The following is a 17,107-nucleotide window of genomic DNA, read 5'->3' on the forward strand; positions in this document are numbered from 1 at the left end:
AGAACACTTTCTAACACCATACACAAAAATAAACTCAAAATGGATTAAAGATCTAAATGTAAGACCAGAAACTACAAAACTCCTAGAGGAGAACATAGGCAAAACACTCTCCGACATAAATCACAGCAAGATCCTCTATGACCCACCTCCCAGAATATTGGAAATAAAAGCAAAAATAAACAAATGAGACCTAATGAAACTTAAAAGCTTTTGCACTACAAAGGAAACTATAAGCAAGGTGAAAAGACAGCCCTCAGATTGGGAGAAAATAATAGCAAATGAAGAAACAGACAAAGGATTAATCTCAAAAATATACAAGCAACTCCTGCAGCTCAATTCCAGAAAAATAAATGACCCAATCAAAAAATGGGCCAAAGAACTAAACAGACATTTCTCCAAAGAAGACATACAGATGGCTAACAAACACATGAAAAGATGCTCAACATCACTCATTATCAGAGAAATGCAAATCAAAACCACAATGAGGTACCATTACACACCAGTCAGGATGGCTGCTATCCAAAAGTCTACAAGCAATAAATGCTGGAGAGGGTGTGGAGAAAAGGGAACCCTCTTACACTGTTGGTGGGAATGCAAACTAGTACAGCCACTATGGAGAACAGTGTGGAGATTTCTTAAAAAACTGGAAATAGAACTGCCATATGACCCAGCAATCCCACTTCTGGGCATACACACTGAGGAAACCAGATCTGAAAGAGACACGTGCACCCCAATGTTCATCGCAGCACTGTTTATAATAGCCAGGACATGGAAGCAACCTAGATGCCCATCAGCAGACGAATGGATAAGGAAGCTGTGGTACATATACACCATGGAATATTACTCAGCCGTTAAAAAGAATTCATTTGAACCAGTTCTAATGAGATGGATGAAACTGGAGCCCATTATACAGAGTGAAGTAAGCCAGAAAGATAAAGAACATTACAGCATACTAACACATATATATGGAATTTAGAAAGATGGTAATGACAACCCTATATGCAAAACAGAAAAAGAGACACAGATGTACAGAACAGACTTTTGGACTCTGTGGGAGAAGGCGAGGGTGGGAGGTTTTGAGAGAACAGCATGAATATTATCTATAGTGAAACAGATCACCAGCCCAGATGGGATGCATGAGACAAGTGCTCGGGCCTGGTGCACTGGGAAGACCCAGAGGAATCGGGTGGAGAGGGAGATGGGAGGCAGGGATCAGGATGGGGAATACATGTAACTCCATGGCTGATTCATGTCAATGTATGACAAAACCCACTGCAATGTTGTGAAGTAATTAGCCTCCAACTAATATAAAAATAAATGAAAAAAAAAAAATAAAAGCTAACCTTGTAGATAAGTGAAAAAAAATAAAAAATAAATAAAATAAAACAAAAACATTCAGAGGGAGAGAAGAGTTCAGCCATGGGATTTTAATGAATTCCACTGTAGACTCTGTCGTCCAAGCTGGCCTTGGTCTCCACCAGTGGGGCAAGTGAGAGATGCATATATTGTTACTAGGATTGGGTTAAAGGATCTAGGAGTCTTTGTGGCTCTTGCAAGCAGTAAAAATAGCCAAGCAGATGGTACAGAGGGGACTGTCAATGTACAAATGAACTTATTTACAAAACAGAGGCAGACTCAGACTGAAGAGAACAAACTTAAGGTTGCCGTTGGGGAAAGAGTGGGGGGAAGGGAGAGTTACAGAGTCTGGGATAGGCATGTGTACACTGCTATATCTAAAATGGATAACCAACAAGGTCCTACTGTATAGCACATTGAACTCTGCTCAGTGTTATGTGGCAGCCTGGATGGGAGGGGAGTTTGGGGGAGAATGGATACATGTACATGTATGGCTGAGTCACTCTGCCATTTAACTGAAACTTTCACAATGTTGTTAAACAGCTAGACTCCAATATAAACTAAAAAGTTTAAAAAATAAAAAGAAGAAAGGAGTAAAGAGAAAATTCAAGAAAAAGCACAGAAATTTATAAAGGTTATAAGAGAAAGAGGTAAAAAAGAAACAGAAAGTTAAGAGTGTTTGAAGAAGTACAGACCCAGTGACTGAGAAAGACAAAGAAGAAAAAATAAGAACGCAGAGTCCAAATCATGTCTTGCAGCAGGAAACTGGAGGGGTTTTGAAAATAGTCACAGAACAATCGTCCCTGGAACAGCCAGGTTCCTTCTGAATTGTCCCCAAGGAAGAATTCCTCCATCACAGGCTCAGGATCTTTTCATAGAACTTAACTGACTTACTGATCAATTGAGTGAAAATCCTCCTCAACACCGAGCCACTTTTTCTCTATCAGTTTAATGAGAAGCTGGCTAAGGGCAGATGTCCACCGGATAGACTACAATAAGCTCGGATGTGTAGCGTGGATTTCAATCCTGCTCGTGGATAAAGCAGCTTGGAAAGCATTCTGCAGTGACATAATGAACTCATACGGCTTTCTCCCTCCAAAACCAAAAGCAAGTGTGGTTTTGATAGACTTTTAATCTGTATCTCAGGGTCTGATTCGCATACTGTCTCCCCATTTTCTTCTCTGCCTGGAGGAGCTGAATGACAGCTTTCGCCTCAGAGACATTTTTTCCATTATAATTTTTCAATTTGTTCTGGTCTGAAAAATGTGTAGAAATGAAAACAGAGAAAATCCAAGTCCTGTGTCCCCTTCAAACATTCTGTTTTGGCTTCACCGTGACTCTATATACTCTGTTAAGCTTCCCTTTCTTTTTTGGCAAGTGGTCTTATTTCTTCCAGATTTCTGATCGCTTCTAATATGCCAGAAAATATTTACTGGATTGGCAGGCAAGCCTCTCATGCTTCTTTATTTTTCACCTCTTTTTGACCTACGATCTCTTCTTTTAGGTTCCCCCATCCCTTTCTAAAAAAACAAAAAAGAAAACCTTTGGGAAAACTCAGATTAGCCTCAGGATTCAAGAGAGACACTCCTTCACATTCCCATTAGCACAGCATCCCAGAGAATGAAGGGCCAGAATGGTCTGTCAGAGTCCTATTGTTCATCTGCTCTGGGTAAGCTGACCTAGTCTTCTTGTTCTATATGTGCTAAGTCGCTTCAGTCATGTCTGACTCTTTGTGACCCCATGGACTGTAGCCCACCAGTCTCCTCTGTCCATGGAATTCTTCAGGCAAGAATACTGGAGTGGGTTGTCATGCCCTCCTCCAGGGGACCTTCCCAACCCAGGGATCAAACTCGCATCTCCTGTGTTTCTTGCATTGGCAGGCAGGTTCTTTACCACTAGCGCCACCTGGAAATCTCCTAGTCTTCTTACCTTAAATAATTTTACAGCTTCCATTTCCTTAGTGACAGGAAGGAAAAGTATTTGCCCAGAGAAGGCACACTGGATGAGTTTGGAGTAGTTTGTATACACCCCACTTATCAGGAGACTGGGGAGCCCAGAGGCCCCGAGGGTTCACGGCAACAATTTTTGTCACTTCTCAGCCTGTTCCTCCCTCCACCGGAGCACCATTGGCCCACCAAGGAGAGCATGCTTACCTTCCTGGGCTTGACTTTATCATGGTAGTCATACTGGAAGATGCCTTTGTAGCTCAGGCCCAGCCACCACGGTATCCCCTGCTTGTCCTAGGACATCAAAAGGAGCATGGGTAAGCAGGACCAGAGGAGAGAAACACGAGCCAAGAGATCTGCTTCATCTGAAGACAAAGGGAAAAGCAAATTCTTTGAAAGGGATGGAGCCCGCCTCTCTACGATTTACCTTGACAGGTGTGCCCTGCCATCAAAGGATGCTCAGTGATGCGACTTGGAAAGTCCTCTGGGCTGGGGACCCAGCTCCACTCCTAACCAGCAGCATAGCTGTGGTTGTCTCCCCCATTCTGAGTCAAAAGCAGATGCCTTGTTCTCTGTTCTCCTTCGAAGACTTTAGGTTTTCAGCGCTGCCCACCTCTGCCCCCCACCCCCCCAACTAAGGAAAATCTGAGAGATGCTAAGCACTGACAAAATGACCTTCTGAGCCGAGAAACTGTCATCGGCTGTCAGAGCTGGAAGGAACCATGGAAACTATGAAAGGTGACCCCCCCCTAAAAATTTTGCCTTAAAAGATTTTTTTTTTTTTACAGCAGTTTTAGGTTCATGGCAAAATTGAGAGGAAGGTACAAAGATTTCCCATATATTCTCGTCCCTACACGTGTACAGCCTCCCCTATCAATAACATCCCACACTGGAATGGTACTTTTGTAGTAACTGATGAACCTACACTGACCCATCTCAATCACCCAGAGTCCATAGCTCCCCTCAGGATCCATTCTTAGATTGTACATTCCATAGGTCTGGACAAATGTGTATAGATATGTATCAATCATATAGTGTTGCACAGAGTATTTTCATTGCTCTAAAAATCCTGTGTGTTCTATCTATTCATCCCAGGTTCTGGCAACCAGATTTGTCTTTTCCAGGATGTCATTTAGTTGGAATCATACAATATGCAGCCTTTTCAGATTGACTTCTTTCACTTAGTAATATGCATTTAAGACTCCTCTAATTTTTAAAAACAATTTTTTTTGGAGTAGGGTTGATTTATAACATTGTGTTAGTTTCTTCTGTATAGCAAAGTGAATCAGTTATACATAGATCAACTCCTCTTCTTTTTTCTTAAGTTGTGCATCTCTTTCTTATGTTAGCTATTTTTTTTTTTTATGTAGACCATTTTTACAGTCTTTATTGAATTTGTTATAATGTTGCTTCTGTCTCATGTTCTGGCCCTTTGGCTCCAAGGCACGTGGGATTCTAGATCCCTGACCAGGGATCAAACCAGCACCCTCTGCATTGGAAGGGAAAGCCTTAACCACTGGACCGCCAGGGAAGTCCCAGACTCCTCTCGTTTTAGACAAGGAAATCATGCAAATGTTGTGTCCTACTGTACTCAGGACCCTCTCTTTCCCCCCGCCCCCAGCAGGCTGATGGCAGTGCAGGGCGAGCAGGTGCTTCCCAATGCGTCCCGCTCACTTACGAGGCCAGTGGCTTCCAGGCTGGCCTGGGTGACCCAGGCTACAGGACAAAGTAACAAAATTGAAGCCTAGACACTCCGGGGGCAGAATGAGAAATGCCAAGACCCTCTGTTTACTCCTTTAACAGAGACCTCTGGCCCCTAGATGGTAAATCTCCATTCAAGTAGGGTGATTGTTAACAAGACGATCCCAAATGCTAGGAATTGGCAGTGGGCATATCAAGCAGCCTTTCCCTGGATTTGTTCTAATTGCCACACGGATGAATGACCTAATAGAGCCCACGGTGGACGTCCTGAAAGCTCAAAGTTGGCTTCAGGGTTTTGTGGGGCATGAGTCTGTGCTTCAAGGTAAGCACAAAGGTAAAAAGCAAAAGAACTACATTTAAAATTTTTAGAACAGCTTCTAAATTTCTGTAACGGTATAAAACTCCCGTCTCTGGAAAGTGCCCATGTCACTGCACTGGTTTTGAAGAACAGAACAAGAGGACAGATGAAAGCCACTGTGGTTCCAGATTGTTGAGGCAAGAGGTATTATCACACTGAGACACGGGGCATCTGTGAAATTTACAAGGAAGGCCACCAAACAGTGAGTCTCGATATAGTTGCTTAGGCTCTTTCTCCAAATAAGTGGGAGAGCAATCCCGCAAGCTTGAGAGTCCAAAAGTCAAACACACAGGCACACCTGGCACCTGGAGATTCACGAGGTCTCTCACAAACAGCAAAGGAGCATATTTCCAAAGTTTTATTGGATGGCAGATAACATGCATATCAGAGGTTGTCCTTTCATCAAGTTCTAGGGCTGATGAGGAAACAGAATTCAGGTTTACACTGTGTTCGTAAAACCCAGATGAAGTTCCACCTGAAAGCCTTTCCATCTAGGTATCTCAACCTATCTCAATAGTCTTCTAATACTTAGAAAATTTTTGTGGAGTAGTTGGAGAAGCAGATTTATTAATCTCTATTTTATTTGTTTATTTTATTATATATATACACACGTATATTATCTTTATTCATTTATTTCTGGCTGTGCTGGGTCTTCGCTGCTTCTCGGGATTTTTCCCTAGTTGTGACGAGCAGGGGCTACTCCCTAGTTGTGGTGTGCCAGCTTCTCAGCATGGTGGCTTCTCTTGTTGGGAGGCACAGGATCCAGGGTGCTTTAGCTTCAGTAGCTGTGGCATATGCACTCAGTAGTTGCAGTTCCCAGGCTCCAGAGCACTGGCTCAGTAGTTGTGACACATAGGATTAGTTGCTCCACGGCATGTGGGATCTTCCCAGACCAGGGATTGAACCCGTGTCTTCTGCACTGGTAGGCAAATTCTTTACCACAGAGCCACCAAGGAAGCCTCTATTTATTTTCAATATATATTTATTTAGCTGGGTCAGGTCTTAGTTGCAGCACATGGTTGTCATGTGGGATCTTTCATTGTGGAGCTTGAAATCAGCAGTTACAGTGCAGGGGCTTCTGGAGCTGTGGTGTATGAGCTTAATTGCTCTGTGGCATGTGGGATCTTAGTTCCCTGACCAGGGATTGAACCTGTGTCTCCTGCCTTGCAAGGTGTTTCCTCAGCCACTGGACACCAGGGAAATCCCTTAATCTCTCTTTTAATTATGAGCAGCAGAGGTGAGATCATGCTTAGAACAAACAGCAAATCAGAGAATGGAATGGAGTCAGGGATTCCTGAATTACTGGCTCCATTCATGAATTCAGACCTCTCTGCTAAACAGCACTGTGGAATATTTCCACAAGTGACAGAGAGACTCACAGTTTGATTTCTGTGATATGCCTCTTGTAATAATGTCAGGACTAATGCTGGGTCCTCCTATTTCCTTTATGGTAGCAAGATAGCAAAATGGACATGGGTTCTAGACTCAGTCACAGTGTAAGAGTTGAACCCTGGCAGCCAGCAGGGGGGATTTTGAATCTCTTTTTCATGATCAATTCAATTTCCTTTTGGGGAGTTGACTGCCCACTGATTTCAGGGGCCATATCCCCGGGCAGAGTGGTACAGGGATTGTCTCCTTAGATGATTCATACTTTTCATGTGGGACAGAATTTAGCTCAGAAGGCCAGGTCATATTTCTCATGACAAGACTACAGCTTAGACTTGAGAAAGACAGGGATGACTGCCATGGTTCTGAGTTCTGTGCATCATGGTGAAGAGAGATGAAGAGCTTTCATTGGTGGAAAGGGTGTTGGAAGGATATCAGGAAGAACTGAACCACTGTAGGCTGTGATAGATCTGGAGATGAGCTGCTGGGTGGGACTGGAGTCCCCACATATGCCTCAAAACTGGGCTCCACAAATATCACTCTGATATCTGTTCCCATCATGGAAATATATACATCCAACTACTCAATTCAATTCTCAATAAAGGCACTTGGTAAATATTTGCTGAGCACCTACTACATGCCAGGCACTATGCCAGATTCTGCTGGATTCCAGGAATATATAACAGAATACAACACAGTCTTTGTTATCAGAAAGCTGCAGTTTGGAGGAAGATACAGGCCATTAAATGCACACCAAGGATGTGCAAAATGCCGTTGACACAATAATGAATGAAACACGGCACACTCTGATCTAAAAGAATTAAAGATATAGTCAGGTGGGGCTTCCCTGGTTGTCTAGTGGTTAAGAATCCACCTTGCAATGCAAGAGATACTAGTTCAATCCCTGATGCAGGAACATCCCACATATCACGGAGCAACTAAGCCTGTGTGCCACAACTACTGAAGCTTGAGTGCCTAGAGCCAGTGCTCTGCAACAAGAGGCCACCACAATGAGATGGCCAAGCGCCACAACGAAGAGCAGCCACCACTCACTGCAACTGGAGAAAGCCTGCATGTAGCAACAAAGACCAGTCACAGACAAAAAACAAAGTAAATAAATAAATCTTTATAAAAAATACAGTCAGGTAGAAACACGGGGAAGGAAATTGGCAGAAGAGCCTGAGAATATTGGGTTGCTTGGTGGGACTGTCTTGAGTTCAGAAGGGTTTTCTGTTCCTTTTGTCCAGATTTGGGGCAATGACTTTGATAAACTTCACGCTGGGGTAAATGAAGGGAAACGAAGTTATCCTTTCTCAGGATAGAAAAAGGAGCCTGGGAACATCATTATCCATTATTGCAAAGAAGGGATCCCAGTCTTGGACATTATGTATCAAATGTAAAAGAATTTACAATGGGGCCAGTGTCACATTGGACCTGCCATCAGCATATTTAAGAAGATAGAGGCTATTGATTGCTCAACCCATAGTCCCACTTCTCCTATTTGGCTGCCTACGTGGCATTTGACCACCAAGAGAAACATTGTTGATTCTGCTTAAGTTTTTGTTCTCTATAGTTCCTTGGAATCTTCCTACTGAGAGGCTCTGTGGTCCTGATCTCCAGGATTCTTCTGAGAATTGAAAGGAATTAGGCATTTATCACACCCACTTCACAAAAGTGAAAGTGAATTTTGGAGAGTCTCTGAATCAAGTCTTAACTACACTGGGGGGGTGTTCCATGGTCCCAACTCCCCCAGCATGCGATCTCCCTGACTGAGTCCTCCCCAAACCCCAAAAAACTTCACTAAGATTAAAAAGAAAGAAATGAGAATCTTTTTAAGGGCATGTTGGCAATGTTTACCAAATGAGGTCACTTACCTTCACTGCATAATAGTGAACCCCATAGGTTGGGAGAGACTCTACGATGCTCATGTAGCTGTTAAAACAAAACAAAACAAAACAACACACACATGCACACACATGGTTATTCAGCAGAACTGGTATCATACACACATTGGTGTCTGTGTGTACATGATAAAGTTCTCAGAATGGTTATTACTTGAAAATTAAATGGAACCACCACCCACTGGAGTCTCTCCCAGAAGAACTGAACAATCCTGACATTTTCTATGTGAACATACACACAACCTCATCAGCACTGGGAGGGGCGGGGTACTTACTTGACGATGGCTTGGCCTCTGGTCTGGCCGTTGAGTTTCTTGTAGTGCTCGATGACCCGGTCCTCACTAGAACAAGAGGAAAAAGGAGTCTCTACCTCAGTCTCCAGGTGACGGCCCTGAGCCCTCCTCATGAAAAGACCATCAGCCCCACATCCTCATGAGTGGCTCCAAGAAGCCAACAGCTCCTGGAAGAATGATTTGTCCTGGAAGCAGCATTTTGGAACCCAGACGAAGTGAGATGTCCAGGGCGATGGAAGTTCCAAAAGAGTCCACTTTCCCCTCAGAGGACTCACTTCTCTTTGGCTTGAGTTTAGCTCAGGTTTGGGGGATCAGACTCCTTGTGGGAGCAGAGGATGAAAGGAGCACACATCCCAGTGGGGAGGGATGCAGGATGAGGACAGGGAGACAACCACTGCTGGAGGTCCACGTGGACATTCCTGGCAACCTCCATCGGGTCCTCCTCCCCCTCCTCACCTCCTCAATTCCATCTGCCCAGGCAGGGGGAAGCAGGTGTTGACCTCGACAAGACATTCATGGCCTCTCTACCCTGTTAGCAGTTAAGAATTGAGGGTGTCTAAGGAGGATGGGAAAGTTCAGGAATTTGGGGCTGGTTAATACAAATCATAGAGCAATAAAAGGCCCACAGGAGCACTGTGAGACAAGAAGGCAGTCATCGGAAGCCAGATGGGGACCCGGTAACCTTCTGAAATCTCAGGTCTAACACAGCGAGATGTTAGCTTGCTCCTTGAGGGGCATGGGGGCCTCACCCTCCTGTGACGAGGCAGACAGTGTGAAGGGCCTCCCTGGGAAGTGACCCTGTACCCTGATGCCTTTGGAAATGCCAAGCCCAACTCAAGAACCACATTCCACCTGCTGGGAGGTCAAGTCCAAAAGCTTGGCCTCTGAGACCTTGGAACCTTCTTCCTCAGGCCTCCACCTTACTCTTCCTCCCCACAGCCTGTGGACTCCACAATGGGAGGTAATTCCAGGGATGAACCCTCAAGACCTCCTCAGTTGAACTTTACAAGCTATGATTCATTTATTATCCCAGAGCGGATCGAAAGCCTTCTTTCACCCACCTCTTATTAGTGAGGTCACTTCTGGGGAGGGGAGCACACATTCTGTATGTTCATTACCTAGTACTTGGGGGTAGTTTATTTTTCTTCTAGTTACTCTCTTAATCTTCTATGAATATCTCTGCATGTTAGTATTCTGAAATTTGACTTGTGCAAGATTGGTCCCTGGCAGGAAAGTGTCTTTCCTGATGTCCCAGATGGGGAATGACTGGCTACGAGGGGCCTTTGTCTAGCTGAGAGTCCAGTCTATGGGGTCCGAGCACCCTCTGTTCAGAAAGGGGCAGATGCAGTCATGTTTCTCCCCAGCTCCCACACACCTCACACCATGGTAGCTCTGCATCGAGGGGGACAAGGCCCTCTCCTGACAGAAAATTCTCCACAAGTGTCCTTGCTGGGGTGGACGCCAGCCTCACAGACCATCAGAGTGGAGTCAGGACATTCTGGGGTCACCCTTTCAGCTTCCTCTCCAGCTGCCTGCTGAATCAAGAGCTGGGTGGGCACACGATGATGTAGCATTTAGGGAGGTTGACCCTCAGATCCGGGGTCAAGCCACACAGTATAGCTACAAGCCTGCTTCCTTTGTAGAGTCGCAAAGAGGGTCCCTGGCTCCCCAGGCTGGGATGGGGGTTGGAATTCAACATAGCGCTGTAGTGGTGAACACCAGCATGGCTCAGGAAAGACACCAGCAGGGTCAGAAACACCGGCAGGCAGCTGTGCAGCTGTTCACAAAATAAATGGCCTGACCCTTGGGGCCTCACTGAGCCTGACAGCTGCAGGGATCTGCCACCCCCACCCTCTCCCGCCTAGTTTCTCCTGCTGTCTGAGACCCTCTGCGAGGCCTCAGTATCTTCCTGCTTCCTTGGCTTTCCCCTCTCTGTCTGTCCCAGTGGAAATACCGTGGGCAGGCATGTGACGCCCTGCTTCCCGGGACCCCCTCCAATCCCCGTCCCTCCATGGGGACTGACAGATGATCATGGCACCAACCACCCCTCCATGGGATTATTATCAGAGACCCACCAGCCAGAGGAAATGGAATCCCCAAACACCATTTGGAGGACATGGTGTTACATGAAGCAAAAAGGCAAGTGACCCAGCCTGATGGTGCCTCCAGGCAGGGACTGGGTCGTGCTGTTAAGGTCAATATCATCTCTGCATGCAGGGAACGCAGAAACAAGGCAATGGCCACAGGGCTCCCTGTCTTGGAGGAGGCTCCTTGGACAGGCTCCCTGTCTTGGCCTGCAGGGGCCAGTGATTTCAGAGTAAAGGAAGACATCCCCTCACGCCCTGTCTGGGTGTATTTGTGGTCCTGCATCAAGAGAAGCCAGGTCAGGGCCCTGATGCTGCCTTGACCCAGGGCCCTGGGCACTGTGTGACTCGATGCCACCCTCCCATGAGGAGATCATGCAGGGTGAGAAGTCCAAACCCATGGTATGCTTGGGGAAAATGAGCAGAAAGGATTACTGGGTGATGGCTTGGCATTATTGTGCACCGCTCACAACTTTCTAACTGCATTATGTGCTTGTTTATTAATATTCCTCTCTTAATTACAGTCTGGATTTGGCTGGAATGGTTAGTCCCATTTTACAGATGGAAAATCAAGGCAGCAGAGCTTCCTGGACTGTCATTACCCCCACAGCTCAGAGACATGGCTGGGATCCTAAATTACTGTTCTGCTCACTAGGCTGTAATGCCTTCCCTGGCTAGTGTGGACAGGATCCCTATGGCTTATTTAGGCCTGAAGGTTCTCCACTGCATCTGTGTGTGGGGGCGCCTTTTTTTTCTTTTAAGCTATGCATCATGACAATGGTTCATGCCACTGGCTTGTTTGTGTACAAGCTGAGCTGTAGAACCTGGGGGCACCTGCTTCAAAAGCATCCCTCCCTCTGTCCTGTCATCCTCCTAGGACATTTAGATAGTAACATTTGCCTCTGGGTCCAAATGAGACCTGGGGAAAGTGTGGGCCTGGTTACAGAGATACAGGGCTGTTCTGGCAGGACAGCTAGAGACATGGACGAGGATGAAGCTGTTCATACTGACAAAAGAGAGAGCACCAGCGTGAAGGAAGGAGTCATGGGTCAGTGATGACGTTTGCACACAGAGCAGCTATGGAGATAACAGAAGAAAACCCAGAGACAGGAAGGAGAGAGAGAAAAGGGGTTCACGGCTCTGAAATGAGCAGCCAGGGTATAAACAACATTTGGAAACATACAAATGAGATAACTGAGGGATTCATTAGGCTCAAAGCAACTCCAGACAAGCCAGCAACATTACAGCCTCTGCCGGCAAATACATTTCACCGGGTAGGAACTACCAGTTTTGTGAATTATCTCCTTGCAGCTCCAGTCCCTTCATCACTGGTTTCCTGAAAATAAACTGCTGGGAGGACAGAGAAGGAAGCCTAAGGAGCACAGGGAGCATAAGGAACTGGGGAGAGGGCAATTTGGTTCCACAAAAAAGGAAACAAGAGTGCCATCTGGGGTGTTTGTATGTGCATGCTGCCAGGCTGGAAGTTTGGAAACTGACACATGCAAAGTCTTTGTGTGTTAAACCAATCTTGTTCTTTGAAGGCAAATTATAAGGCCCTGAGCACTGTTTAAAAGACTAGCAACAAACAGTTCAGAGAAATGAAACCGAGAATGCCATCACACAGGTGGAAGCTGACAGACTCAGGGTTCAGCCGTTTTATTTCCTGTCCAGCTGCCCCATCACTTGGTCTCTTGGCAAGACATGATTTATGTCCTAGAGTTTCATCCTGCTAATGCCCTCCACAGTAAGACACACCCCATCCCAGCCAAAAGAATCCCCTAAAGCCACCCGGATGACTGAACAACTAGTTTGGCAATGGGAAAGGTGTCTAGACAAGATAAAATGTTATTATTAAACTGTAAACTTCATAAAGTGTATTAAGAGAAATGCTGAAAAGTCATATGTTATAATGCAACAACATTGACTTGTTCTGTGATTTTTATCTTATTATTTTAAAATAAAAGCCCTTACAAAAGCCTAACAAAAAGTGCTTTTGGTTACAGAGTCATAAGAATGATTAGGGAAGTGGCGTTTTTCTTTCAAAGGATGGTGGCTGGGGGCTTGCTGGCCCTACAGTATTTCAACACACTACCCAGCCATGCAAACCCCACTCCACTGTGACCTGAACCACAATCTGAGAACGGTTCAAATGCCCGATTCATTGAGAATCAGTAGTGTAGGGCCTAACAGATGAACTATGGTGTAATGTTACACGGCAGCTACATCGGGAGATATGAAACATTGTGGGAAAAGAAAAGAATCAACCTCCCTCTTCTGCAAAGAAGAAACCCCTCTCATCCTCCCACATCTCAAAACCCCACACATGCTGTCATCAAATGACAAGGATCCCAAAGTGAAATTCTAGCAGTTCATGAAGGGTTCTCCAAGGAGGCAAGGCATCCAAAGTGAAATTTTAGAAGTTTTCCCTTTTATTAAAAAAAAAAGAGGAAAAGAAAGAAAATAGGAAAAACAGCTCTCATATTCCGTGTCATTTAAATAAATGCAAAAAATGGATTCATGAAGGCTCGGGCCACTCGATACAGTTTGGAATCGCTCTGATTGGAGACTAGGTTGACCCGTGGTGGTGGGGAGGGTGGACAGTCGCCCGGAGTCCCTTGCCTCCTTAGCAGGGTCTCCTTCCTTGGGGGGATGACTGGGGCGTGCAGAGAAAAGGGCCTTACCAGTAAGCCAGGGAGGGGTGCTCCTTCAGGGCCTGTGTGGGAAGCGCTGGCAGCTTCTTCAGGTCTGTCCTCACCACTTCATTGCTGCAAGACAGGGGCAGACAGGGGGCATGGCAGAAACACGGCTGGCCCGGGAGAAGACCACCGTACTGCACCAGGAGACCCGACCCCCGCCATCTGGTCCTCACACCCCACGTCTGTGCTCCTTTGGTGAAAAGTGGTGCTTTCTTCGTGCTGATTTACTTAAGAGAGTCACAAGGGGACACACAGCATGCAGAGCCCCGTGGCCTATCCTTGTGCACACAGCAGGGCGGGGTAGAGCCCTCTGGGGTGCCTGAGGGTTCTTTTCAAGCCCTGCATGCCAAGCGGGTACAGATGAGTGTCCCTGGGCAGCAGGAATGTGGGAGAGGGTCATCAGGGTCCCCAAAGGGGGACCTCGGGAGCTCCTGGGGGCCCAGTCGTGGGCTCTGAGAATGGAGTTGTTTTCGACTGTTTTCACCATGAACTGTTTCCCTCATTAACCAGTTTTCTTTGCCTGGATTAACCACATGTTAGAAACTGTTGTCCAAAATATGACAAATCAACAACATTTGCTCTTTAAAATCAAGATAATTTAAAAATTCTTTATTATATAAAATGTGGTGTTCTTTATAAGATGCTATTGTCCTGTTAATAAGGCATGATTTCACTATATTAAGTTATCTACCTTCAGAAATCACTGGTCTAGTGTATTAACCTCTTTCTTCCTAAGTAAAAAAGAAATTTCCCCTTACTTATGTTCTGAAACATGATAATTAAAACATATTTTCAAATTCTCAAAAAATTTGACTTCAACAATTTTTTCTATTGGAGTATAGTTGGTTTACAAAGTTGTGCTAGTTTCAGGAGTACAGCCAAGTGGTTCAGTTTTACATATATATAGATCTCGCAAAATAATGAGCAAAGTTTTCTATGCTATACGGTAGGTCCTTGGTGGTTAACCATTTTGTATTTAGCAGCATGGTTATGTTAATCCCAAGCTCCTAATTTATCCCCCCAGCCCTTTCCCCTTTGATAACCATAAATTTGTTTTCTATGTCTGTGGGTCTGTTTCTGTTTTGTATACAAGTCATTTGGTTTTGACAAGGTCCAGAAAAAACTCAGCAGGTGTGAAGCCGATCATTAGGCACGAGGAGGACGTCTTACGCGTCTGGTCCCCGGGCCAGACTTCCTCTGCACTCACACGTTCTCAGGTTTGGAAGATACTTTGAACTTGCCACGTTTAACCAGGGGTTTTCAGAGACTGGACTCCCCCACACGCGCTCAGCAGACCTGCGTCCCCCACCGGGACAAGGCATCTGAGTGTTGGCCCCCACTGTCTACCTCTAGAGCTGTCGGCAGCATCCCTTTGGGATGGTTTTGGTGTGTACCGGGTTCTGTCTGTACTGGTCCACCAGAGCATCTCGAGGGCCCTGCTGGGGAGCAGAGGCCACCCGTGGAGCCTGCCTTCACACACAGGTCTAACCTCGGCTATAGTAGCAGCTTCCAGGCTGCTCATGAAAGGCAAGGCAAAGACTGATGGCCCGGACATTGGGCAGTGGCATCTAAAAAGCAACGAGACAGGTGCTCAGTAGGTAAATACAAAGGGAAGAAGGAATACTGCAGTCACGTGACTTTCTGTGGGTCCCCAACCAGCCAGAAACACTGCCTCCAGCAGTGACTTTTGGATGCCAAGTGTCTCTGGGCAAAACCACTTCCAGACTTCAAGTGCACATACATGGTGACAAAGAGGCACATGGATATAACCTTACTGCTTCGCCCAGAAAGGGCACTTTTCAAGTGGACTAAGAAACAGAAGCCTTTCCCTTCTCCAGGGGATTTTCCCAACCCATGGGTGGAACCTACGTCTCCTGCATTGCAGGTGGATTCTTTACCAGCTGAGCCACAAGGGAAGCCCCACAAGAAACAGTGACAGTGAAGCTTGTGAATCTTGGCTTTGAACAACCAACTGGAAAGAATAACTCAATTTGTAACTGCTGAAATCAATAAATCCAAGTCCTTGAACTGTTATCACTCAAGTGGCAAGAATTTATTGATTAATAATCAATAAGTTGAATGTATTTATGGAGCCCCTGTTATTAGGAAGTAGTGTAGGAAATATTAAAATAAAAAAGATAAGACATAGTCCTCAATCAAAAAATGCTCACAATTCAGGGCATGGAGCAAGAGGTACAAGTTAAAAGCTAGCCGATGAGATGGGCAGTATTGGATCATGTCGATTCAAACAACAAACTAAAACGTGTGGAGGAAAGGAAAGTCTCTGTGGGCTCTAGTATAAAAGCAGGCTTTGGCAAGACCTGCATGAAGAAAAGAATAGGAATCTCATTTTTGTTCTCAGTGGAATCCAGCAGACCATGGAGGTGAGACACTATGAACTGAAGAGATCAACCAGGGTAGGTGGTGTACAAGGGGCAGTTTGGCCAAATAAAGGGCAGACTAGGCTAAGATTTTGAGGACCTTCCGTGCCAGGCTGGCAGAGTCCAGGTTTGGGTAGGAGACAGTTGTCAGTCACTGGAGCTTTTCAAACAGGTTGCCTCCTTATGTTTAGGAAAATTCAATTCCCAAGCAGAGCCTGGGATCTTTACTCACGTGCTATTAAGACATAGCTTAAAGAAATACTCAGGTCCTCAAATACCCAAGAGACCACAATAATGAGTTTTTGGGTCTGATCTCTGTTTATTAACTATAAGCTCCCCAAGAACAGGGATTTGATTCACTGATTCATCAGTGCCTAGGGAGGCACCCTATGGGTTGAATTTTACTAGATGCAACTGTAAGAAAGGCAGTTAAGCTGAAGTATGGATTTGGGTTTACTCAGACTCATCTAAAGCATATTTGGGGAAGGATGGAACTAAAGGAGGAAGGGATTGTCTTACCCACTAAACACTCATTTGTTGGCAAACAAGCATCCCTGATGAGAGTCCCAGGTCTGACATCCTGGCTGGAGCAGCAGTGGCTTTTCGAGTGCTCCCCCAGGGCAAGGTGACACAGACAAATACAACAAGAAATCACAAAGGCGTGAAATCCATCCAAATCCATTACATTCTGGAAGGGATCCAGGGCTCTTAAACCTTCCCAAAGGACAGCTATGTAGAAACGTCCTGTTTGCTTTTCTGCTGTCTGTAAACATCTGTGATAACTTAGAGGGGGACCGCCCGTCAGGCAATCTGGCCAAACTCGGACTGCAAATCACAAAGCTGCCTTAACGGGACAGCTGGTCACTCTATCTCCAGGGACTTGGGAAGCTGAAACCAAAAGAATGTGCTAGAAGTGCCCAGCTTTCTCTCTCAAGATCTTCCACTTGGACATTTCTCCCAGAGTTCAGGGTACCTGATAAATGCCAACTTATAAAACACTCTAAA

At 45.5% G+C, this 17,107-nt stretch overlaps 1 protein-coding gene across 5 annotated transcripts in view; it reads right to left on the bottom strand.

The window, feature by feature from the left end:
- The window catches only part of FRMD4A (FERM domain containing 4A), a 509,371-nt gene that overhangs the window by 101,446 nt on the left and 390,818 nt on the right, over positions 1 to 17,107 (bottom strand). For all 5 annotated transcript variants that reach the window (XM_043884599.1, XM_043884598.1, XM_043884597.1 and 2 more), the window contains exons 8-11: positions 13,707 to 13,790; positions 8,924 to 8,989; positions 8,622 to 8,679; positions 3,510 to 3,596 (exon numbers count right to left, since the gene is read on the bottom strand). In XM_043884599.1, coding sequence (XP_043740534.1) covers positions 3,510 to 3,596; positions 8,622 to 8,679; positions 8,924 to 8,989; positions 13,707 to 13,790 — 295 coding nt within the window. The remainder of the gene's footprint in view (positions 1 to 3,509; positions 3,597 to 8,621; positions 8,680 to 8,923; positions 8,990 to 13,706; positions 13,791 to 17,107) is intronic.

The sequence above is a fragment of the Cervus elaphus genome, chromosome 23 (assembly GCF_910594005.1).
Source record: "Cervus elaphus chromosome 23, mCerEla1.1, whole genome shotgun sequence".
Lineage (NCBI taxonomy): Eukaryota > Metazoa > Chordata > Mammalia > Artiodactyla > Cervidae > Cervus > Cervus elaphus.